Raw genomic sequence first — 24137 nt, forward strand, 5'->3', positions numbered from 1 at the left:
ATTTGAAGAGAGTGGGTTTTGCTAGAATTGAGGAGTTTCCACGGAAATTATTAGGAAAATTTAAGAAAGTTCAGCTTGTCCAAACCGCATGAAAGACATATTTACATTACCGCAATTATGTTTTTGGATTATCCTAAATAGCGTCTTTAGTTTTTGTTGTTGACAGATTATCCCGTTATGGAATTATAGATGCTGCCATTTCCTTTTCCCCGTTACTTTTTTAATGTATCATTCCCTGATAACGAATCTGTACTACCAACAACAACGGAAAACATTTATTGAACGTGTTTAGGTGTGACTTATTTTGAAAGCTAAAACGGAAAGTGTGCTTTCGTGTCTCGCGCTTGACACTGTGTGTATGTGGCTGCTGTCTTTTGCAAAGGAATGTCGCTATATCTCTGCTGGGATGGAGGACTGACAGATGTTTAGAGAAAAAGATGCGGGGACTGCACTATCTTACATTATTAAATGACCGTAAGTATTTGTAGCTCGTACTACATGAGAGCGAAAACCCGCCTCGCAGTGGTTTAATGCCAATGAACGAATGGGAAGCTAAACTAGCTAATATCGTCTGGAGAGCTAGCTAGCACAGAGCCGCGGCTTCACGTTCCCTCTCAGCCGGCGGAGGTTACGCACCTGTCCGCTTCATCCGTGTTTGACCATTCACATCCCTTTACAGTATTTGGCTTTTATTTTTTTTCGGCATAATTGCATCAAAACTTCAATAAATAACACTGCCAGGAGCGCTAAACAGCCTGGACAGCTAATGCTAACGTGGGGTGGATAACGTTAACAGAAAAATCACCCCCAGGAGTCTGTGTGTGTGTGTCTGTGTGTGTGTGTGTGCGCGCACACGCACCTCTCGACTTAAAATATGAGCTGTTCTCTCTGTCATTAAACTGAACAAAGTCGCCCACTACAGCGAGGTCACAAATCCCCAGGCCGGTCAAATGGTGAATAATGTAACGTTAACAGCTCCTGTGACAGCTCGTGCCCATTACGATTTAATAAGGACACGAAGCAGCTACGAGGCCTTTATTTAGCACCAATAGTTCTCTCATAATCCATTAAGTGTCTATCGTTTTGATTCTAATACAATGACACATCCAGCGAGACGAATCTTACTCTTTTTTTTTTTTCATTTAAAAAAATGACTACACGTGTATTTTTAGGCCAGGCACTTTTTGGGGGGATTAGGAAGCAAGGGTTTATGTAAATAAAACACACAGATGAAAGGGGATTAAAATACAGTTGTAAGTATTTTAAGCAAAATAGATAGAAAAGATAGAAAGATAAGTCTTTTGAAAGATAAGTGCAGAGGACATTGAATATGACCAATAGCCATGTGTAAAGAAACATATTAGTTTTACAAGTATCCAGTAGCATAACAGCTACACAATGCAGTGCTGTTTTATTTCTTGACCACTCTGTGATTTACAGTATGCGCCAGCACTTTGAAAATGTATTCTGTAACCCACCGGAAGCCAGTCATAAAGATGTCGAGCTGAGAGATAACGTAGACGGATTTTCGTTTCATCCAGATGGTTTGAAGAGTGTTTGTTGTTTAAGTTTTCTGGAAAAACCTTCAGAATAGAGAACAGTAGGACAAACAACCCTTCTGGGATTTCCAGCAATCACAGTGGCATTAGTTATTTAGAATAATTGTTACAGAAAAAATTGATGCCCAGCTTTTTAATTCAAATGGGTTCTCAAACCATGAGAGGCACAAGCTGGTGAAATGTCACATCTGGTCCTAATGGTGCTCTCTGTCACATGTCCATGATTACGCTGACCTACATTTTGCATTGTGTTTTTGTTCCTCAAAATTTTAGCTGACTAAAAATATTTTGACAGGCCTGCCAATCACTTTGGGGGAAAATAAAGTGTTGAGCCACGTCTTACTGAAACCATCAATGTCAATATTTCTTGGCATTTGTCAACGGCAATTACCAGAATCTCATCTGTAGCGATGGATCTGTTTCTGTATAACTTTCGTTTCTTCCAACCGTAACAGGTATATTCCTCTGTTGTTGATTTTTCCACAGATGATGCTCCAAAAAACCTAGTCATTACCTCCACCTCTGACTGGCGCCCGAGAATATCCAGTCATATCCAAGAGAACTTCTGCTCAATTCAGGGACGCTGTTGAGTCGATTTAGGCTTTGTACGTGCTTCGCGGCATGGACCCTTAACCTCCTCATCTTCCACGACACGCTGTTGCACCCCCCCCCCCCTCTCCAGTTGTTGTGCGACGACACCGCCAGGTGAAGACGCTGCCGCACAAACCCGCGACACACAACGCACAGTCAACGATGTTCTCAGCACTCAAGAAGCTGGTGGGGTCGGAGCCGGGGCAGCTCAGGGACAAGAACATTCCGGCTGGCCTGCAGTCCATGAACCAAAGTTTGCAGAGACGCTTCGCCAAAGGAGTCCAGTATAACAGTAAGTGATGCTGGCAATCAGGCGAGTGGGCTGTTAGCCTTTAAGTGAAGACAATCAACTGCTTTTCTGAACCATTGTTTCTCCATATTAAGTGAAAATAGTCATCCGGGGGGACAGAAACACCGGCAAAAGTACTTTATGGCATCGACTACAAGGCAAGAAGTTTGTGGAGGAGTACCTGCCCACTCAAGAGATCCAAGCCACGAGTATCCACTGGAACTACAAAAGTAAGTCGCCGCATCTCATGCCAGCTCTGAACCGCATTTCATCGCCGCTGTTTCTTCCTCGGTCAATATTTGACATCTGCTGTTCTGTTTCAGTGGCGCCATATCAAGGTAAAATGTCGTCTTAGCCTCAGCTAACCCAGCTTAGAGTAGCTGTCCTGTATTCATGTTAGTGCCTACGTACCAAGCAAACCTTTTTCCCACTTCGGCTAGTGTCTGCAGCCGTTGGCTCTGTCTTTGAGTCGCTTAAGGTCCTGCATGTTGAGAATATCTCTATCAGTGGGCCGAGAGCGTGAATAATGCAAACTGTCCTTTTGTTTCCCCTCAGCTACCGATGATGTGGTCAAGGTAGAGGTGTGGGACGTGGTGGACAAAGGTGAGTGATGACACATGCGCCCATTCAAAGAACCAGACTTTCCACAGGGGCTCACCTCGTCCTAAGAGGTCCCGCCCCTTTTGTTTCTCTCCACTGCTCTCAACGTGCCACAGTATTTCATCACTCCAAAAGGACACGTCACTTTCTGCTTTGTGTGTGTTTTTGTCCTCCGTGTTAATGATGTCTTTTTTTTTCTTCTCTTTTTTCTTGTTTTGTTTTGCACCTCTCTCGTACTCATCTCAGGCCAAAAATATCCTCTTCCAGAAGGTGTAGGTGAGCGCCAATGTAGTGTGTAGAGATTGAACTGGCTTGTGTGTTTTGGGCCTCACTCCGCCTCTTCACACTCTTATCTGAATGGCAATATTCCCACGGTTTGCTGTGTGGCTACTTCTGAGTTTGGCTGACTTTTTCTTTTGCTGTGTGCAACTTTGAGCTGTGATGCGTTACCCTTTCACACCGAGGTTGAGAGTTAGGTCGGATCGGGGTGGACTTTATTGTGAACTGCACACCCCCGTGTTGCTGATGCCTGTGGGCGGGACAAATGATGTCACTGGCTGCAAATTGGAGGGCGCACCGTAGGCGCCGTTGTTGCCATTACTATGCAACCAAAACCCACATGCTAGAATGATGATGAAGTTTAGGTAATTTTGTAGAATGCCTCGCTGCCTGAACTAAACGCAATTAAAACCAAGAAGAATGGATTTCCGTCACGGCGAGCAGATCATAAACGGCAGAGTAGTCTCGCTCTAAACTCATCAACTTCTCCCCACAATCTGTACACAGATGTTCCAGCTGTAACTTTTGTTGTGGTCACATGACATGCAACAATAGTAGATGTGATGGCAGAGATATACAAGAACAATATCGCAGGAATGTTTTAAACCACATTAGAAGTGAAAGGTTGAGCAACAAAAACAACTTGGATAAGAGGCTGGAGCTAGAGGTGCTACGATCCGGACACACTGCTCTCGCTAACCCAGCACAGCCAGCTGTAAGCGCATCAGTTTTTAAAGCATGTTTGCACAATCTATCTATTTTCCAGCATGCAAGGGTTCTGACCCAGGTCCCATCTGAATCGTCAACACTGGGAATAACTGGCAGTGACTCGCTTAGTTTGAATTGACAAACGAGGGTTTGACCACAGGTCAGATGACCTCGGTCCTAACCTGCTCATGGGTGTGAAAGATGTGCTAATACCAGGAATGTGTGTGTTTAAGAGGATACTGCCCGTTAATGTACGGCTGCGAGATGCTTTCCCGTCAGAAAAGCGGCTGTGCTGCTCTGCTTCTGTACCTCGCCGTAATCCATCACCAAGCAGCTAGCTGAGCTCTACATTCGGTTTCTTTTTTTTTTTACTTAACTTGTGACCTCTCTTTTTTTTCTTTCTCAGGCAAAGGCAAAAGGCGTGGAGAGAATTTGAAACTGGAGAATGAGCCTCAAGAGGTGATTATCACGTGGCAGACATGTGTGTGGAAAGAGGCTCCTTTGTAGTATGTGGGACAGTGAAGGAGTAAGAGGATCATAAGAAGCGTCACATTTCCTCCCCGTATCATGTGATTCATGCATCAGTGTGATGTCTGTGTTGTAGTCGGACGAGGTGGCCCTGGATGCAGAGTTCTTGGATGTGTACAAGAACTGTAATGGAATCATCATGATGTTTGACATCACCAAGCAGTGGTAAGTGGGTCCGTCCCAACAAAGATGGAAGAACATCAGTACTTAAATTATCACTACATCTGTGACAGAAATTGGTCTTGGACTTTGGACTTTTGTCTTTGGGACACTTTATTGTCTAAAAGAAGATGAGTGAATGCCTTGCGGTGTGAGTTGTTTGAGTCTGTGTCCCTGCACCGTGTCGTCAGTGAGCTCTAATGCTACAATATGCATGAGCAGATCAGGTTTCAGATGAGCGCTTCCACTAGTAGATTATGTTCAGCTTCAGAGGCAAAACCTTCAAAGACATTTCCAAACAGCTATTTTAGTCCATGACATCTCAGGGAATAAATGATTATATTAGTTTTTTCAGATACTATCATATCCAGCCATGAGGGACATTATGCACCAGTGGGTGTTTAAATGTTTGGTGTATTGTGGCCACGGTGTACTGACGTGTTGCTTTCATTGTAATAACAGCAGGAACTTCATTTTAACAAATGCTACGAAAACACCAAAACCGACAAGGGTTGTGTGTACTTCCAACAATGGTATATCTTTGTGCCAGAGAGGTCCATTCTTTCCAAAAACTATTATGCCTACTTGGACTTTTGTTACCAACGCACACTTGGAATATTTCTTCCTCCTTTTATTTAATATATGCATAACATATATATTCAACATTTAAATATGCAGTGCTCATTTGAGCCACACGAGGGAGCCCACATTTTCTTATTGTTGTGTTGGATGGGGATCGTTGGTGCACAGACATTTTCAGATGTTCAGTCGCCACTCAAGGACATTTACAAATATATATTTGAATATAGAATATTTGTTGACAGCCTTACCACCAACGGATGCATGTGTGTTTTTTCAATCGCAGGACTTTTAACTACATCCTGAGGGAGCTGCCCAAAGTGCCCACCCACGTGCCTGTGTGCGTGCTGGGCAACCACAGGGACATGGGCGAGCACCGCGTCATCCTCCCCGACGACATCAGGGACCTGATCGCAGGACTGAACAGGTCAGAGGTCAGGGCCGGGCTAAAGGAAGCCTGCCAGGACGCTTTGAGGCTATCTATCTAAAAAAGGGATAAAGCTTCAGAACATTGACATCTGCTGGTTTGTGAGACGTATAGCAGCACCTCTCTGATTAAAAGAAGTCTTGTGTCTTGCAAAGGAGAGTTAAACAAGCCAGCATGTTACCTAATACTCAAATATGGGTATATTTATTCAATATGTTCTTTATTCAGTAACCAATATACAGTAGTTGACCAACAGGCCAAGATATAAAATATTTATGTGCTTTATTGTTGTAGTTAATGTGTTTCCTGTGGAATAATCATATCGTTGTCATAATGATACAAATCCCATTTATTACATTATTGCTTAATGTCAAGTGGAAATGTCCTCAAACGAGTATTCCTCAATTAACATACAGTATTAAAACAGTGACAGTCTGAACTCCTCATGAAATGCTCCTGTATTCGGAATGGAAACATTTTTGTAATAACAGATTTAATCTGTGTGTGACTCATCTGAAGAGAGTTCTCACGATGATGAATCTCACACAGAATTCTCAGCGGATACAAACATGACTCCTAATGAGTGCTGGGTGTGTTTGAAGAGCAAAGCTTACTAACTCACTACCTTCCCCATCTTAACAATGGCATAATATGTTGGATTTAGTTTTTGATATTCGTTCTGCTGTCTGTGCAGGAAATGATTGTTAAAGTAGTTGTTGTGTTTTACAGACCGATGGGAGCGTCTTACATCCACTACGCCGAGGCCTCAATGAGGAACGGCTTTGGTCTAAAATATCTGCACAGGTTTTTCAACATCCCCTTCCTGCAGCTACAGGTACATTTATATGTACATGTCATTACTTATTATCATCTGATCATTATTGTCATTACAAGTCATTATTATCGTACATTTTTCTTAGTTAATCTGCAATGTTATATTCTGTGCGTGCGTGCGCAGCGAGAGACCCTCCTGAGGCAGCTGGAGACAAATCAGCTGGACATGGATGCCACCCTGGAGGAGCTGGGTGTCCAGCAGGAGACTGAAGATCAGAACTATGAGATGTACTTACGGCTTTGTTTCATCTTTTTTGTGTTGTTTTTTTCTTTTTGTATAACACAAGAAAGTGTATACCTATCTTTCAGGACCTTAGTGCCATAATAACATTACTCTGTTCACTCACTTTTGTGCACTGGTCTTCGCGTCATGTTGTACACAGAATATGGTATATAATGCTCATAATGATGATTCTTGCAGATTCCTGGAGAACTTGGAGTCTCGCAGTAAGGGCTTCGGCTCTCCCGGCCCGGCTAACGGTCAGAGTCCTGACTCGGGCTCCCAGTCGCCCATTGTCCCCCCCAGCGGGGCCTCCACGGGCAGCTCCAGCCCCGGCACCCCTCAGCCGCCAGCCCCCTCCCAAGCGCTCCCTCAGTCGCCCTCCGTGTCCGCCCCCTCCCCTCCACCCCCGCCCCCGGCGACGCCCGCCAGCGCGGCGAGCTCCCCCGCCGTTGAGTCGAAGCCGCCGGCCCAGTCGCCCGAACACCTTCAGGCCTCGGGGGGGTCCGCCCCCCAGAAACGAGGCTTCATGTCCCGCTGGTTTGGTGCACCTCCTGCTGCTGAGGCTCCTGCTTCTGCGTCAGGTGAGTCTTCTCTAGAGATGACCGCAGGTCCACACACACACACACACACACACACACACACTGTCTCCTCTGTAGATACGTGCACACTTTGTTTAAGCTCTCACCTTCAAGTCTGTGTTTCCAAATGTCACGAGACTGGCTGGTGTTGGAATGTGATAATACATCGATTTGACGGTTATTGGGCTCCTTGTGTTCCCTCAGACGAGCCGCCCGCTCCGAGGGGTCCCGCTAAGGTTCACAGTGTGGACGATTTTGTGCCAGATGAGAGGCTGGACAGGAGCTTCCTGGAGGACAGCTTGCCCTCCAGGAAGGTGGCTCAGCCGGCAGCAGCTGTGGACAGCGACAGGTGAGACGCCCACCAAGGTTTAGGGTCATTTGAAGTTGGCTTCTTCATTTGTTTTGGGCAATCTTAGTGTGCTCTTTTTTAAATTAAAGAATTGGCCTTGACATGGGTTTTTATTCTTGAGGTTTGCCTTAATTTTTCACCTGAATATTTAACACTTTTATGTTGCTCATATAATCCTCACACACAGACTAAGAAGAATAGACGCTCCTCTTAATTCACTGGTTGCACCACGGTTGTGATTTTTCCAGTGAGTAGTCGTGTTTTTCTATCCCAGTGACGGCGAGGACAGAGGCAACCCTATGGTGTCCGGTTTCCAGGACGAGCTGGACATCGATGACACAGAGCCTTGCCTCCCCAGGCCGAAGACCCTGCCCCCCAGCAAAGACGTCACTCTGACCAGTGACGAGGACGAGGGGGTACCGACGGCCCCCGCTGTCACGAAGAGCCAAGAGCTGGACAGCGAACCTGAGCTGAAACCGTGAGTCCTTTCTCACAGTGACATGTGAGACATGTGCGTTATTGATTTGAGGTTATTGCGGGTCGTCGTAGAGCAACGAGGGCGTTGATATTATCGAGCAACATCTTATGTAAATGAATGCTTGGATACCTGGGCAGGAAATGAAGGAATAGCAGCGGTTTTGCATTTTTTCGTTTGATAAGGAATCAGCATTGATACTGAAGTTGTTCTCTAATTAATGACCTGAGGTCAGTTATGGCATCGTCCAGAACCCATCCACTACATTCACATGATGGCATTTCCGGGGACACCTCGACCGGACCTGATATCTTAAAAAAAAAAAAAAGAAATCAAGATAACAAACCACCCAGCAGTAGTCAGGCGGCACCCTCTCTCCACGTGACTGAAAAGGTTGAGAACCACGGTTTTGTAGAAACTTTAAACTTAAATGGCTTCTGATTTGGCCTTTATAGAAAATGAAATTAAACCAAATGAAGTTTGGTGATGGACGCCCCCTAATATAACGGTAGGGGATACACTGTCCTCTTCTGAGTATACCATCAATAGGTAGCGCTGTAAATGGCACTCCAGCCAAAGAGCCCAGAGGCGTCGCAGAAGGTAGAGGATTTACGAGAGAGAAAACGGTGCAGCGGTGCATATTGAATGAAATGCAAATGTTGCGTCTCATTTTCAGGCCCATGAGCCACATCAAGAAATCGAAGGTGGCATCCAAACCTCCGGAGCTCCGAGGCCAAAGCGCCGCCCTCGTCTCTCTCACTCTAACCCCGGCGGCCGAGCAGCCCCCACTAGGCCAGGACAAAAAGAAGGGAAGCCCGCTGAGGGCCGAGGACTCTGATACGGACCCCGAGGCCCCCGCGGCCCAGCAGATGCTCTCGTACGTCATGGACGACCCCGACTTTGAGTCCGAAGCGTCGGACACGCCGAAAGTAGTGAAGGTGAAGGAAGGGAGGTCGAGACTTTACAGCGTCGGGGTGGGATTCCAGTCGGGTCACTCAGTGAAATACAGTTCTCTCTATGGTCGCTTTTTGGACGAATCGCAACGTTTCCTCGCGTGATTTTGTTATTCTCCCCCCCCGTTTCTCCCCAGGACATATTTCCAGTCCGAGACGAGCTTCTGTCCGACATCTCCGACGACGACACTCAGTTGGCCACGGCGCTGGAGCCCCTGAAGCCCACCGTGATCTCCTTCAAACACAAGGACGACGCCGACCTGTTTGGCCTCGGCCTCCAGGAAGAGGCTCCCACCGCCAAGGACAGCAGCGAGGAGCAGGAAGGCAAGTCCCCCGCTACCTGTCCACTTTGAGCCTTCTATGAAGAGGATCTTCAGCGCTCACTGTCCTCGTCTTCATTCCATCAACATAACAACTACAAATGCATTTTAAACTGTAGATGAATAGTTACGATTTGTGGTTGTTTTTAACTTATTTTTTTAAGTTAAGTTATTGTTTTACCTTCAGTTGTTCCATGACATGATGAATATACCCTTCAAATGCATTTTGTTGGCGACAGTGTGAGCTGATGGTGACTGACAGCTTGATGAAGTAGCAGCAGGGGTGGGGCTTAACAGGCTCTATTGTAGTCTGAGAAAACCCCTCTACTTTTCACTTCTTCATAAACATTGTAAACATGAGTTTATGGTCTCACTCTAGTTTCATGTCTTCTTTAATACAGGATGAGGTTCATTTCGTAATTGATGGTCTCATTTAGCAGCATGAAGCAGAGAATGTTTTAGGGCCGTAGTTACCTTGACAGGTTGCCGGCTGGTCTCATAGTTGTAAAGTTACGATTACCTTTTTTTAAATGTCTCATTCAGCGTCCGCTTTTACTTGTAACTTGGTTACACCGGACAATATGGCAAAAGCCTAAAGGCCGGACATGAGTCTGGAACGAAATGTCTAACCGGTGGATCTGTTCCACTTTCAGACAAGGAAAGCAAACACTCCTCCAAAGACAAGAAGAAAAAGAAGAAGAAACCCAAAGAGGTAAAGTTCTTGTCGTTACATTGCACACCAAGGCAGCGATGTTCCCCCAATAACTTGTTTGTTCGTCCATTTTCAGGAAGACGAAAAGAACAAGAAGAAACACAAACACAAAAAAAAGGAAAAAGACGAACCGGCAGCAGGAGACGAGAAAAAGAAGAAGAAGTCCCGCACCAAGAAGACGGAGGTGGACGAGCTGGAGGACTTTCTGGGCGGAGGAGCAGCGACCGTCAAGAGGGATGACGGGGATTATGAAGAACTTTAAAAGAAAAGAAAATACTCCTGTCTCCTGGACTTGTCAGGGCATAAAGCATCTCCAAGCCACACGCAATACGCACAGGGCACGAACCACACCCAGGTAACATCCCCCAGGACTCTGGTACCTGAACGTTACTTCTAAATTACCCCCTCCCCCCACATCTGCACTACTGCGCCCACTTCCAACCCGTAGACAAATTCAACATTTCCCCACGGCTGCCGTGGCCACAGATTGGCCCGACCTGTCGTCTTTGGCTCTATAAGAGCCGGGCCTGTAAATAGAATCCCTGTTTGGGTCTGAGTCGCTCTGTTTGGTGTACTGTCTGAGAGCATGCTTACTCTTCAGAGACTCCCATCGTGTTTGTCTTTTCTTGCTTCCCTGCATAAAGCCGTCTCGCAATTGCAGATTGGATGTCATGTTTCTAAATGGTGAAATACTGATTCTGTCGGTTTGACCAACTCATTTCGCTCGCTGTCGGGGTACGTTTACTCTGAGTCGGGTTCATTTGAGAAAAATGTTTTGCTGTGCTTGGGCCTCCGTCCGCCTTCACACACACACACACACACACACACACACACACACACACACACACACACACACACACAGAATGACTAAACCAGAATTAGAAGAATTACCTGCAAATATCCCAGTTGGCAAATACAAACTACGAGAATCCTACAAACCCCAGAGCCCAGTATAAAGTCATTTACTGTAAGATATTTATATTGTTTCTTTTGAATGAAATGGACAGAGGGAATTAGAGAAAAACGGTCACACAGAGTATATGTCTAGAGCTTTTATTGTGAAAGGTCGGGCTCCGTCCGTCCCAGCAGATGTAGACAGTGCGGGACAGATTTTTTGAGAGGGTGAGTCATCGGGATCCAGATGTTGTAGAATTTCAAAGTGGAAGACAAACTCCTCAGGGGGGGATCAACGATGAGTCCGAGACAACGTATGATGCTACAGGAATAAACATTGTGTCATCTGATCCCGGAAGGACAAGTTTCCACAAAACTGTTAGTGAGCCGGCTTCGTGTGTGTGTGTGCAACCCGTCACAAGGCATCAGCCCCTCCTCCCATTGAGTCCATGCGTTGTATGATGAGCGGATCATGTGATCATCGTGGCCCCGAATTCACGCGCTACTCGTCATAGATCAACAAACGAAACTCTCCCCCACACACACACACACACATTGTCATAATGTTTCCTGCATCTGCCTTAAGGGAGGTTTGTAAACCATTGTTTAAGTGTTCTTACTGTCAAGTGTCCACTGGCCTTCTCCACGTCTCTGAAGCCCCATTAGCAGATTGCAGTGAATCAGTTAAACCGTTTGTCTTGTTTTGTTTCTTTTTTTTTCCCCTTTTTGATTGTGGTCAGACCTCAGACACATCGTCCTGCTAAGGGCGGCTTACGGATCGTTGTGAGTATTTCCCTGCGAGATGTCCCCTTTCGATGTATCCTTGTGTTTATTTATTGCGTCTGTTTTTTGAGTTCGGGGACTCGTTTAGCGTGAGTTTGTGCCGTAAACGCTCGCAACTTCCCACGGATCACAGCGGTTTAAGTCTTCCACGGACGGCCTGCTGGTTCGCTTCCACTGCTTTCTAAGACACGCAGTATAGTACAGACCGTTAGTATCTTCCTTGAGTCAGCACTTTTCTTTTTGTTTTTCAAAACCACTGAAGCATTGTTGCATCCAAGGGAAAAATAACTATTTTTAGACATTTCCTATGTTCTCCATGCCCCATTCATGAGTGGTTTACAGAGATATTGTGTTTGATATTCAAAGTTGAAACTATGCAGCATTGATCCTAAATACTGTGTGCGCTTTCTCTCTTTTTCTTTTGTCATGTGATTGAGGAAAAATGCTGAAAGCGCAGTTTCAACCAAGGCATGAGACTTAAATGTATTGCAAGAAAAGAATGTACAAAGTATTTATAGATAACATTCATATATCTGAAGAGCTTTGTTCCAAACGATGTCCCTGAAATGCTACGAGATGATTAAATCGAGGGAGATCTAGCAGGTGGGTGAGACCTTCTGCTGTCACCAATACTAACGATGGAGATTTATTTACAGGTATCTTGTTTTTCTAAATGGATGAAGGGCATTCTGGAATAAAACCCTTCATTTGCTTTTCACTCCATTCCATGTTCCATCTTTACACTGTGTTTGGTTTATCCAATAAATGCAAACATATTTCTTCACAAGGATCATTTGTTGTGTCTTAAGAAAAAAAAAATGTTCTGTGCACTTGTGTCGCTGAAATTAGGAGTTGTGATTGCAGCTCACAGTGAACTGACTTCATTATGAGCCAAATAAATATTCCAGTTCATCTTATTAAATACAAAACTCAACAGAAGTTTTGAATAAGAAGAAAGTAAGTATCTGTTTTTGAAAATTGTGAAATTATTCTCTGCATCTGACATGGGACGTGGAGCATCCGGGGCTCGAACCGCCAACCCTGCGGCTCGTGGCGTACTTCCCTACTCCGTGCGCCATGGCCGACCCATTGGAGAGGAATCATAGTTATTGTGCTAAATAAAATATCTTAATGGCACATTCAGGAAACTTCTAATACCTTCTTTTTTTAAAATTTTTGCTTCCCTTTGTTTTGTTGTCAGAGGAGCGAGGGTAGATCTTTAGTCCACACTCAGGAGTAGTTGGCAGCGGTAGTGAGCGCAGAAGTCCACGAGGAGGTAATTATAAAAGAAGAAGAAGTCAGTATCGCGTGATATTATTGGCTCCTTCAGTTGGCCAATGAACGACGTTCTTATACGCACGTTCTCCTACTTCCATGTGAGTAGTTGTCGCCTGCTAGCAAGCTCCTGATCACAGTAACATCATGGTAAGTTTAAAAATGACTGAAAATGTATATTAGCGCTGTAGGAAATGTGTCACGTGTCGCTTAACGATGTATTGATGGAATGTTACAGGTAATCAATGTGCGCGTGACCTCGTCATTCATTGAAAACATCCCAGTTGTGGTCCACACAGAACTGCGTTACATGAGCTATTATGAGTATACTTCATAAAACACGACTCACAAGTGTTTCACTGCTTCACTTTCATGTGTCATTTTAAGTCCAATTCACCGAGAAGCACAAAATAAATGTCAGCCTGAAAAGTGCTCTCTTATTATTTAGGAAATGATGTCGTTGAGCATGTTTTAAAATCCTTTTCCTCTACGGTGTTTGTAACATTTAACCACGGTGTCATGGTGAAGCTGATGTTAGATGGGTTTCACCTCTCTCACGGTTTAATATCATTTAAAATCTCGAGATATCTGATAGCCCAGCTCCCATTTCCCTCGGAGAACATCAGCGTGTTAGGAGCCTGTTGCCCAATCCCCATGTGCCGTACTCTTTGTTTACCTTTCTTTGTTTTTAGGTTTCCGTGCTTTCACTTTGTTATCCTCCTTTTTGACTTCTGAGTCATTCCCTGGGCCACAGTCAGCATCTTATTGCAGACATACATTTCTGCCAGAAACGACTCAAACACTCAATCATTTGACAACGGGACCGAGCCGTGAGTCCAGGGATCGGGCGTGAGTTGACATGGCGTGACGTTGATGTTGCAGCTTCGTCGGGAGGTGAGACTGAGACGAGAGTACCTGTACAGGAAGGCCCAGGAAGACCGGCTCCGGACCATCGAGGACAAGAAGCAGAAGCTGAAGGGCGCCCTTGAAGGTGGGACGGCGTGCTGCTGGCTTTTTGCCGGCTGATCCGAGGCGTAAAGTGATCCCGGGGTTAACGCAAACCGTTTCTCCTTCCTCTCCGCTCTCTGCAGAAAATCGCCTCCTTCCAACCGAAGTTCGCAAAGATGCCCTTGAGCTGCAGAAGCTGCTGGAGTACGACGATGAGGGGGCCGAAGGTCGGTGGGGTTATTTCTTATTGGGAACGGCGTCCTCTCTGATGGCCCTGTTTTTGACTCTTGTGGATGTGTTGGCTCTTGTCTGCGCAGGTGTCAGCTCCCACATGGATGATGAGTACAAGTGGGCGGGAGTTGAAGATCCTAAAGTCATGGTCACCACATCCAGAGACCCCAGCTCCAGACTCCGAATGTTCTCCAAGGTCAGACCAGCGTCTCAGCGACGCATTTAGGACAGCAACACGTTATTCAATGGGTCTGCATTTTTAGAATAGTTCTAATGTTTTAAACCGATGGAGAAAATACAGACTTTGACCAAGTTAAACGGTACCAATTAGTTGCTGGCATGTTTCTGAACATCCTAAAGGCAAGCATGTGATTATGGAGGATAAAGTGTTTAATATTACGATATATTTCATTTAGTGGTTCAATTCAGCCTTTTTTTACTTATAAGTAACTTTATCTGTAAATGGCAGACCTGCAGAATTCGCTTCAGATTTGTTCAATTTATTAATTTATAGTCTGTTGATAATGCTGCAAAATGATATAGTCAATGATAAAATAATTTTCTCCCGAGTGGAGGCCTTAGATGGACTAAACCCCAGCATGCATTGGGGGAAGGCCCAGACTCCATGACAGCACACACAGTCCTTCATTCACACGTCAGGTTTAAAGCGGCTTACAATCACGAAAGGAATAATTAAACCACAAAATGACCATTTGAAACTCACTCCCTCACGACCTTGTCTTCATTTCTCTCATCCTCGGAGGAATAAAACAATCACAGTCTCGATGAGTTTAGCATAAAACTAAAATGTACTCGACCTGGAGAGGTCCTGCTGCTCATGAAAGGCTGATGTGGGTCACAGGAGCTGAAGCTGATGTTTCCTGGAGCGCAGCGCATGAACAGAGGGAACCACGAGATCAAAGGCCTGGTGAGGGCGTGCAAAGCCAACAACGTGACGGACCTCGTCATCGTGCACGAGACCCGAGGACGGCCAGGTACGCCTCGCTCTACCCCAGTCCTTTCTGGGGTTTTATTATCTCGTATCTCCCCCTGGCTGTGCGCTCCGGTCGTAAAGCGGTGGTCGTACGTACGTAATAAGCCAGCTGATGCTAGCGCTCTGAGCGGGTTCCAGAGTTGTGAATGCTGATAAGAACAAAGTCGTTATTGTTTTTAGATTGTTGAGTTGCGTCTCAAAGTCGAGACTCGTACATTTTTATATTCAAACAAACCAGAAACAAATTGCATTCATCTTTTTTTCTCTTCGTAGTTACACACTGAAGTGTTTTTTAAGTACATATGTAAATTATATTATTAATAAAGTTCTTTATTGTAGTGCGGACTGTTTATCCACATAACAGGAAATCGTTGTAATCATTCATTTCCCGCGGCTGCGTATTTTCAGACGGCCTGGTGGTGTGCCACTTGCCGTTCGGGCCCACAGCTTATTTCACGCTGTACAACGTGGTGATGAGGCACGATGTGCCCGACATAGGCACCATGTCGGAGGCCTTCCCCCACCTCATCTTCCACAACTTCTCCTCGCGCCTCGGCACCAGGGTGGGTGATTGGTTCACGTGTCGTTGATATTCTGCGGCGCCTTTTTAAAAAATGTTTTGTTTTTGTTTTGGTGTGCAACTTCTTGATCTCTGTGCGCACGCAGGTTTCCAATATCCTCAAGTATCTTTTTCCAGTGCCAAAGGAGGACAGTAGGCGCGTCATCACATTTGCCAACCAGGAGGACTTCATCTCGTTCAGGTCAGTGTGAAATGACTTCCTCTGTACAAATGTCAAGACTTTGAGGTGACCAGTGATGTGATCTTCTTTCTTTTTTTTCATTCACAGGCATCACACCTACAAGAAAACCGACCACAAGAACATTGAGATGACGGAAGTGGGGCCCAGGTTTGAGATGAAGCGTAAGTAGGAAAAAGTTGGTTGGGGGGGGGTCTTACAATTTCCCTTTATGCTCAAAGGGGGCCTGACAGAAGTTTGGTGCAACTTGGCTTCAGTTCAGTTTATGTATGACGAGGGTGATTTATAAATAAAGGGGGGGGAACTACTATGTTTTCCCGTTGTTTATCCTCCCCAAAGAGTTTTTCCTCATCGTCACTGCGGAGAGAGCAAAGCGAACTTGTTAGAGAATACAGTTCAGCAACGAATGTAAAGCTCTATTCAGAGATGAATTAGTGGTATCATTAGTTGCTAAGCAGCGAATAACTAAACCACATCCTGGGTTTGTTGAACCCTCTCGGAAGGAAAGGGTCATTTCAGGCCTTTTGATTGTCAGACTTCTTGTTTCTGCACCATTTTCTCGGGCCATGTGTAGAATATTAACTTGTGTGTTTCTCCTTAGTGTATATGATCAAGCTGGGCACCCTGGAGAATGAGAGCACGGCGGACGTGGAGTGGCGTCACCACGCGTTCACAAACACAGCCAAGAAGAGGAGGTTCCTCAGTGTGCAGTAGGCGCTAATGAAGAAGAGAAGCTTTTTTCATAGATATAACTTGACATGTGGAGTTTATGTCCGCTTTAAGATGTCCTTGGTTTTTATTATTTGCCAACCAAATATAATAGAACTATAATTTGTTTAAAAAAGTCAAACTGCATCAAATCCTTCATGACAAACTTATGTCTAATGCACACTTCTGAGTGTAATATAACTTGTTTTTGAATAAAATGTGTGCCCAATGGTCTATGTTGACTCTGTAGTGTTCATGTCTATCCAAATGTGCAAAAAGAGAAAACAAATCACGGGGCTCTAATAAATTCACAAGCAAACATTATTATGTAACACTTCCAACACTGCACAATTAGCTCATGAAACAGAAAATGCACACTTCACAACTGTCAGCTCTTTATTTTACCCCAATTATCTCATCAGACAACAGCAGGTTCCTCTTGAACCCTGGAGACTGGCCACACTGCAACATACTGGATCACCTACCTCGCAGTACTCCTCCTTCCTAATCATTTAAAATGTATCAGAAGAGTTGCAGTTCAGATCTGCAGATGGACCCCCTTTGTGGGGTTGAAGCAGTTCTTGGAGTAGGCGACAGAGGGGGGTAAAACATACCGTTAACATGACGTTACTCTGCACTGGCGACTCTGACACGTTGGGTTCCAACCGTTTAGCAACAACTCAAATACAATCAATTGTAAAATGTAACGTTATATATTCCCATGTGTGTTTGTGTGTATACACTCCTCCTCCGTCGGGTCCCTCTATATATAGTATCTGAATGTGTTTTGCATAAAATCCCCTGGGACGTTTGCTGCAATCGACTCGCTTGATTTAACATTTCTAGTGACGCAAACAGGAAGTCCCCCCCGTAGGACGGACCGTCCCACTGAAGGCGCCGCTTACCTGCGCCCATGCGGTCGTTGGGAGGACGCAGAGCAGGTGAAGTGGTGAAGGCCGGGTCCTCATAAGGATTGAGACGAAGCTACAATTTGTGCTCTCGAACGGTCCCTCGCAGGACCGGTGGGAGGAGCTACACGCGTTCACTTCCCCAACAAGTGAGGTCAGAGAGGTAAATTAAAACCGGATGTATCACTTCGCCTCATTTTACGCGCAGTTAACCCCATTCAGAGTCCGTCGGTGCATTTATGGCAGCTGTCAGAACCCATCACAGGCTCATCTTGTGAGTGCAAGCGCGCTTCCCCCCGTTTTTATGACTGAACTCTGTGCGCACTCAAAGATCGTCTCTGCTTGGCGTTACACACTAACGCCAAGCAGAGACGATCTTTGATGCCGGCATCCACAGCTCCACTCCTCCCCGTCGGGTCCCTCTCTCTAACGTGACTTGACGCAGTTTTTAACGTGGATGGCGTCTCTTAACGAAACCACACTTTCGCGTTGTTGTGTATTTATTCGAGTGAATGGACCAGAGGGATTTAATCTTGGTGTGGATCTGGCAGAAGGATTTTAAGGGATTTAAGAACATGGGCGCGTTGGTAACGCGGCGGAACACAACTCCCCGTTTGCTAGTGACGTTTGTTTGACAATCATTGACAGCGTAGTGACACCTAACATATAACTCGTTACTTTAGGACTACCTCCTGTTAACGAGCCAGAGAAGACCGCAGGTGTACCCTTCAAAATAAAAGTAAGTTTTTCATGTGTTTCATGTGATTGTTACACGATGATCGCATGTGATCATTGTAATATTTATCATCGAGTGTCCACTTGAAGTTGTTTTTCGTCATTTCCTTTGCGTGTGACTGTGTCCTGGTCCTCAGCATGGACGTCAGAGTCTCTGTGAGCTGCGTGGTGTCGTTCTGCCTGCTGGACGTGATTGTCACCACCGTCCTGTACGCGCGCGGATCACACTTGGCCGTATTCCAGCAGGACGTCCTGTCCTTCAACATCCTCCAGTCGGCGCTGGACCTCTGGGGGGCCGTGCTGGTCAGAGCCTCCCTCCTGCTGGGGGCCTCCGTGGGAGTCTCGTGGAACCGACGGGACGGCCCACGCAGGGTCACCAGCTCCTCCACCCTCGTCGCCTTTACCTCCCTGCTCTCCATCACCTACGCCCTGGCCAAGCTGCTGATGCTGACGGAGCTGGGGCCCCTGACCCGCCGGCCCTGGACCCTGAGTCTGACATGCTGGACTTGCGCCTCCTCTCTGGCTGTCGTGCCGCTCTGGAGACTCCTGGGGAAGGAGTGCCACGCGAGTCCCGCCCTGAGTGGCGGCGGCAGCAGCAGCATCAGCAGAGGAGGAGAAGAGAGCTGGAAGGACACTGAGCGGCTGTTGGGGGCAGTTGTTGAGGAGGAGGAGCAGGAGGTGGGCTCTGAGAGGAGGAAGAGAAAACAGGAGGAGGAGGAGAAGAAGGAGCGGAAGGAGAAGTCTGGCTCCGGGGCGACACTGGGACGTCTGCTGACCTACTGCAGGAAGGATGGCGGGCTGCTGTCCGTCGCCGTCCTCTTCCTCCTCATCTCTGCCGTGTGTGAGTGTCCTTGCCGTAATCAAATCAAAGGGCTTTCCCTGTCTGTTACTCAGGGTTGCAACACCCCCATGTGCCATAGCTCAGGTAATTACTGCGTTACTCCGTACAGATTACACAACACTCGGCGCCTCGCTGGCTAAACGTCAATGTCAAAGAAATGTCCCTTTGGCCTCAAAGAGAATCCCCACAAGAGCACGTTGTGATTCTTTTTAGTTGGTCGTGTGATCTTCATCGACGATCGGTAAGGGATGATCTGAAGCTCGAGGCGACTTTTTACCTTCTTAGAAGATTTGTTCTTTGTCACATGAAAACACAAAAAAATGAGCCTCCGATTAATTGATTATTGATTAAGTGACTTCTTGTTACAGCCTGACTTTGATCAAACATCCGAGGTTACGGTGGTTCCAGGTGTTAAGAAGCGTCGTGGTTATTGATGAGCCCTGTTTGTACCATAAATATCGTTAACCTGCAGGTGAGGCCTTCATACCGTACTACTACGGGGCGGCGATAGACGGCATCGTGGTTCACAAGAGCATGGAGTACTTCGCTAAACCTGTGATCATGCTCTCAGTGCTGGCCTTGGCCAGGTGAGTACCCAAAGATTGTTCCAGAAATGAAATGCTCATATCGCGCAAGTAACACACACACACACACACACAAAACGAGAACAACATTTTCAATTATCAAAGTTTAAGATGCATCTGTCTGATGGCATTACATAAAAGCGTGGCGACGCACACTAAATACATTGGACCGCAATGCCTCACGACCCGCTTCCCCCTCTCTTCAGTTCTCTCGCTATGGGGGTACGCGGAGGAGTCTTCACCCTGACGTTCGCCAAATTGAACCTCCGACTCAGGGACCATCTTTTCAGAACCCTGATGAGGCAGGAAATTGCTTTCTTTGATGAAAACCACACAGGTGACGTAGGACCACCATACATCCATCCATCCGCCGGATCAGCACTTTGAGGGGGGGGGGGGGGGGGGGGCGGGGCTTCTCCAACACAGAGGCCTCCCTTCTAATGCTGTTACCTGCCCGCGTCGCCCCGCAGGCGACATCATCTCGCGCCTGTCGGCTGACACCACCCAGGTGAGTGACCTCATCTCGGTGAACATCAACATCTTCCTGCGGAGCGTCATCAAGGGCGCCGGCTTCTCCATCTTCATGCTGGGGATTTCCTGGAAGCTCACCATGGTGGCCCTCATGGGCTTCCCCTTCATCGGCTTCGTCTCCAAATTTTACGGCGACTACTACAAGGTGTGAAAGATTTCTGACGTCCGGAAAAGGAAGTCAAACTCAAAGTGGTATTTTTTTGTCTTCATTCTTAATTTTTTTTTGATTTCGCTTCAGAAATTGACAAAAAAGGTGCAAACAGTCCTTGCCGAGGCCAACAAAGTGGCGGAGGAGACCATTTCGGCCATGAGGACGGTGCGAAGCTTCGCCAATGAGGATGGGGAGGCTGAGTCCTACTACGGCAAGCTCCTGGATATGTTCCAGCTCAACAAAAAGCAAGCCCTGGCCTACGCCGGCTACGTGTGGTCCAGTTCGGTACGGCAAAGACGTAGAAATACGAAAAATCTGTACAAAACTGTTATTGGTGCCATACTTGTGTTTTTCATTCTTTCAGATCTCTGAGCTCGCCTTAGAGGTCGCTATCCTCTACTACGGCGGCCACCTTGTAGTAACCGGTCAGATGAGCGGCGGGGCCTTGATCTCTTTTTTTATATACATGCTCGAAATGGGCGAATGTCTGGAGGTATGTCATCCGTCTTTTTTTATCCATCTCCTTTCGTCCTTTGTATCAAAGCCACGAGTCTCCTTCACGGAAGGCACTGGTGCGTCTCCCTCCCACAGAGCATCTCGTCGGTCTACACGGGCCTCATGCAGGGAGTTGGGGCCGCCGAGAAAGTCTTTGAGTACCTGGACAGGAAGCCCAAACAACCGGCCGAGGGTACGGAGGCTCCGGGCACGTGCGCCGGCGTGGTGGAGTTCAAGGACGTCACGTTTGCCTACCCGACGCGCCCCGACATCGATATTCTCAAGGTGCGTCCGGGTTGGGGTAAAATGTAGATCTCTTCAGTTCGGCCCAATCACCCGGATCAGTGTTACGTGATACCAGGGTTTCATACTGGGTTTGCCCAAAAGTAGCGAGGCATTTATTTGAAAATAAGCAATAAAGGTGCAGTCCACCCCAATGTGGTTGGCTGCAGAGAAGGGGGAGGGGCTGGTTCATTGGCATTTTAAGGCACAGGTAATCAAAACAGGTCGCTCTGTTTTAGACAGAGTAAAAAGGCTGCTGTTTTAAATGATCCTTGTGTTAATTTGACCAAAGTATGTTACAGACATTTCAAGGAACCATATCAACCTGTGGTAACGATGGATGGCTAAACGTAATAGAACAAATTAGGATTGTTCGGCATAGGTAGGTGATCGGGAAGTAGAGACTTTTTTTGCGCTTGTGGAGAATACAGACAAGCTGGAGCAGACAAAACTAGACAACTCCCACTCAGACAATCTCGACCAATCGGTAGTAGCAGAGAATTGAGTCGGATTTCGATTATGTTCCGGTTTAGTTTGCCCTAAAGCTACTACACAAGGTTTTCTACCATGTCCAAAAATGTGATAATATTCATATTTGAGGATAATAAAGTCACTATATGCAACCAATGTCCACAATCGATAAACACAAAAATATCCTAAGACCTTAAACCGAGCACTGCAGGCCCCTTTTCTTCGTTTTTTTTCGCTTATGCACTTTTCTCCCTGCATGGATGTCTCCTGCAGGGCTTGTCATTCACCATGCGGCCCGGGGAGGTCACCGCCCTCGTGGGACCTTCAGGCAGCGGGAAGAGCTCCTGCGTGAGTCTGCTGGAGAACTTCTACCTCCCCCAGAAAGGCCAGGTGCTGCTGGACGGGACGCCTGTCCAGGCCTACCGCCACGACTACCTCCACTCCAAGGTCTGTCTGTCTCTCATTACCACTCAGCCTATTGGCACCTAACCAATCGGGGGCTATTTTTAAAAGGCCTTTTACACAAAAATCTTTTGCCCGTCTGTGTGTGTGTGTGTCGCTGCAGATCGGGCTCGTGGGCCAGGAGCCGGTGCTGTTTGCCCGGACGGTGGAGGAGAACATCACGTACGGCCTGACCGACGCCACCTCGGAGGCCGTGCAGCAGGCGGCCTCCAAGGCTAATGCTCACGATTTCATCACGGCGCTGCCTGCGGGCTACGAGACAGGTAGTCGTTCTCTTTAGTATTAGAAAGAGGCTCTTCTGCTCTGAAGGTGTGTGCACGGAGACGCTAGGATTTCTTACCAGAACCATCTGCATTTTTAATTAGTCCGTCCAAGAAGACATTTTTGTCTCAGAAAGAAAGACATCCACTGCAGCCCTTTTGTACAGGCAGTCAAACCCTCCACGCCAACGCGTGTGTAAAGTGTATTAGATATTACTTTCTCTTAGTGTAGGGTCCCAATCCCCAGGCTTACAGTGACTGACAGGTTGCTGCTAGTAACCAACTATGGTGGCAAGTGCACATTTTTCCCAAAGACCCCTGTTGCTGTGGAGGCTTTCGGGGGTCTCAAGCATCAATTAGGCTCTGAATTTTGCACACTGCTGGCAATATTTAACCAAGTCAAATACTATTTAACAGTTGTGATTAGAACTAAATGTCTTAAACTACCGAGGGCCTCCTCCGCTTTTGGGCTCGTCGGGATCTTGTGCCCGGTAACGTCTCCAAAAACGTCCCAGTATTTAAGAGCATATTTAAGTGCTTCATGAAGATGAGGTCATGCAGCTGAGATATCGCTCGCCAGGTGTTGGAGAGAAAGGCACCCAGTTGTCCGGGGGGCAGAAACAGCGCGTGGCCATCGCCAGAGCTCTCATCCGCAACCCTCGAGTTCTCATCCTGGACGAGGCGACCAGCGCCCTGGATGCGGAGAGCGAACACGCGGTGAGTTAAAAGGCAGCGCTGGTGAACTAAGAGCTTGGAGGGGCGACCACGGGGGGAGATCTTCTAACCGCCGGCGTCCCTTTTGGCTCGTAGGTTCAGACGGCGCTGAACGACATCATGCAGGAGCAGACGGTGTTGGTGATCGCACACCGGCTCACCACGGTGGAGAGGGCGGACAACATCGTGGTGATCGACAAGGGCCGCGTGGCAGAGCAGGGGTCTCACGCTCAGCTGATGGCCGGCGGGGGGCTGTACTGCAAGCTGGTGCAGAGGCAGGTGCTGGGCATCGAGACGGGGGCCGAGGACCTCAACCCGGTCGAGGGAGGCAGCCCAAAGCCAGGCGGCGGACGGCAGCGGGGAAGACAAAGCAGCAGCGGCGGCAGCAGCAGCAGCGGCAGCATCAGCGAGCCGGAGTGCAATGTGCGCTACTGAGATGTCCGCGAGGGCTGCATAGAATGCTGTGGACACTGGGATTTATGTGTGCTGCAGGTCCCTCGAGCCGAATTTACACAACGGAATGCCTAAAAAATACATAAAAAGGGAAAATATATTTGAATGTATGAGTAGATATCACAGGGTTTGCAACTCGAGGTGTATGAATGTCCCTAATCATTAACTTAATGTGTAATATGTTTGTGTATGTACAAGGTTGTTTGTTTTAAAACATCTACAATGTAGACTGATGAATTATTGTTTTATTTAAGTCTTCCTCCGGATTTGACTCGCTCTGACAAGAATTGTACAGTGGCACGTGTGGAAATGCTTGGTTTTACCACTTTTTTAAAGAACGTTTAATTACTTAATTGTTAATCCAACAAGTGAGTGCTGTAATGAATAAACGGTGCCTTTGTTGAATTCCATTCAATACATATAGGATTGTTCGTCCCAGGGATGATTCAGTGACTTTAGTATTAAGTAGATTGTATACATTACTAATTAAAAGCTA

At 46.8% G+C, this 24137-nt stretch overlaps 3 protein-coding genes across 7 annotated transcripts; all 3 read left to right on the forward strand.

Annotated features, from left to right (window-relative positions):
• The first annotated feature begins 330 nt into the window (after positions 1-330).
• Positions 331-12631, forward strand: LOC119224739 (rab-like protein 6). Of its 4 annotated transcripts, XM_037482007.2 has the most exons (18): positions 331-474; positions 2046-2442; positions 2535-2669; positions 2763-2777; positions 2995-3042; positions 3286-3315; positions 4433-4485; positions 4631-4719; positions 5579-5719; positions 6449-6554; positions 6678-6781; positions 6975-7357; positions 7559-7703; positions 7978-8181; positions 8855-9116; positions 9269-9455; positions 10105-10163; positions 10240-12631. In XM_037482007.2, the coding sequence occupies exons 2-18, from the start codon at positions 2313-2315 to the stop codon at positions 10423-10425; spliced, it is 2277 nt and encodes a 758-aa protein (XP_037337904.2). In that variant the 5' UTR covers positions 331-474; positions 2046-2312; the 3' UTR covers positions 10426-12631. The 4 variants fall into 4 exon arrangements, with proteins under 4 accessions (XP_037337904.2, XP_037337906.2, XP_037337905.2 ...); XM_037482009.2 differs by lacking the exon at positions 3286-3315; XM_037482008.2 differs by lacking the exon at positions 2763-2777.
• Positions 12632-13113: 482 nt separating this feature from the next.
• Positions 13114-16988, forward strand: imp4 (IMP U3 small nucleolar ribonucleoprotein 4). Its single transcript, XM_037482011.2, has 9 exons — positions 13114-13265; positions 13998-14106; positions 14207-14290; positions 14381-14490; positions 15157-15289; positions 15697-15851; positions 15955-16049; positions 16137-16210; positions 16648-16988. The coding sequence occupies exons 1-9, from the start codon at positions 13263-13265 to the stop codon at positions 16758-16760; spliced, it is 876 nt and encodes a 291-aa protein (XP_037337908.2). The 5' UTR covers positions 13114-13262; the 3' UTR covers positions 16761-16988.
• A 621-nt stretch (positions 16989-17609) lies between these two features.
• On the forward strand, positions 17610-24046 carry abcb9 (ATP-binding cassette, sub-family B (MDR/TAP), member 9). Of its 2 annotated transcripts, none has more exons than XM_037482003.2 (13): positions 17610-17825; positions 18346-18401; positions 18535-19238; positions 19711-19825; positions 20029-20159; positions 20293-20498; positions 20592-20789; positions 20869-20997; positions 21096-21284; positions 22026-22199; positions 22318-22477; positions 23055-23191; positions 23285-24046. In XM_037482003.2, exons 3-13 carry the CDS (start codon positions 18536-18538, stop codon positions 23621-23623), a joined length of 2481 nt encoding a protein of 826 aa, XP_037337900.2. In that variant the 5' UTR covers positions 17610-17825; positions 18346-18401; position 18535; the 3' UTR covers positions 23624-24046. The 2 variants fall into 2 exon arrangements, with proteins under 2 accessions (XP_037337900.2, XP_037337902.2); XM_037482005.2 differs by having other exon boundaries at positions 17610-17816.
• Positions 24047-24137: the final 91 nt, after the last annotated feature.

Source organism: Pungitius pungitius, chromosome 5, assembly GCF_949316345.1.
Source record: "Pungitius pungitius chromosome 5, fPunPun2.1, whole genome shotgun sequence".
In the NCBI taxonomy this organism is placed as follows: domain Eukaryota; kingdom Metazoa; phylum Chordata; class Actinopteri; order Perciformes; family Gasterosteidae; genus Pungitius; species Pungitius pungitius.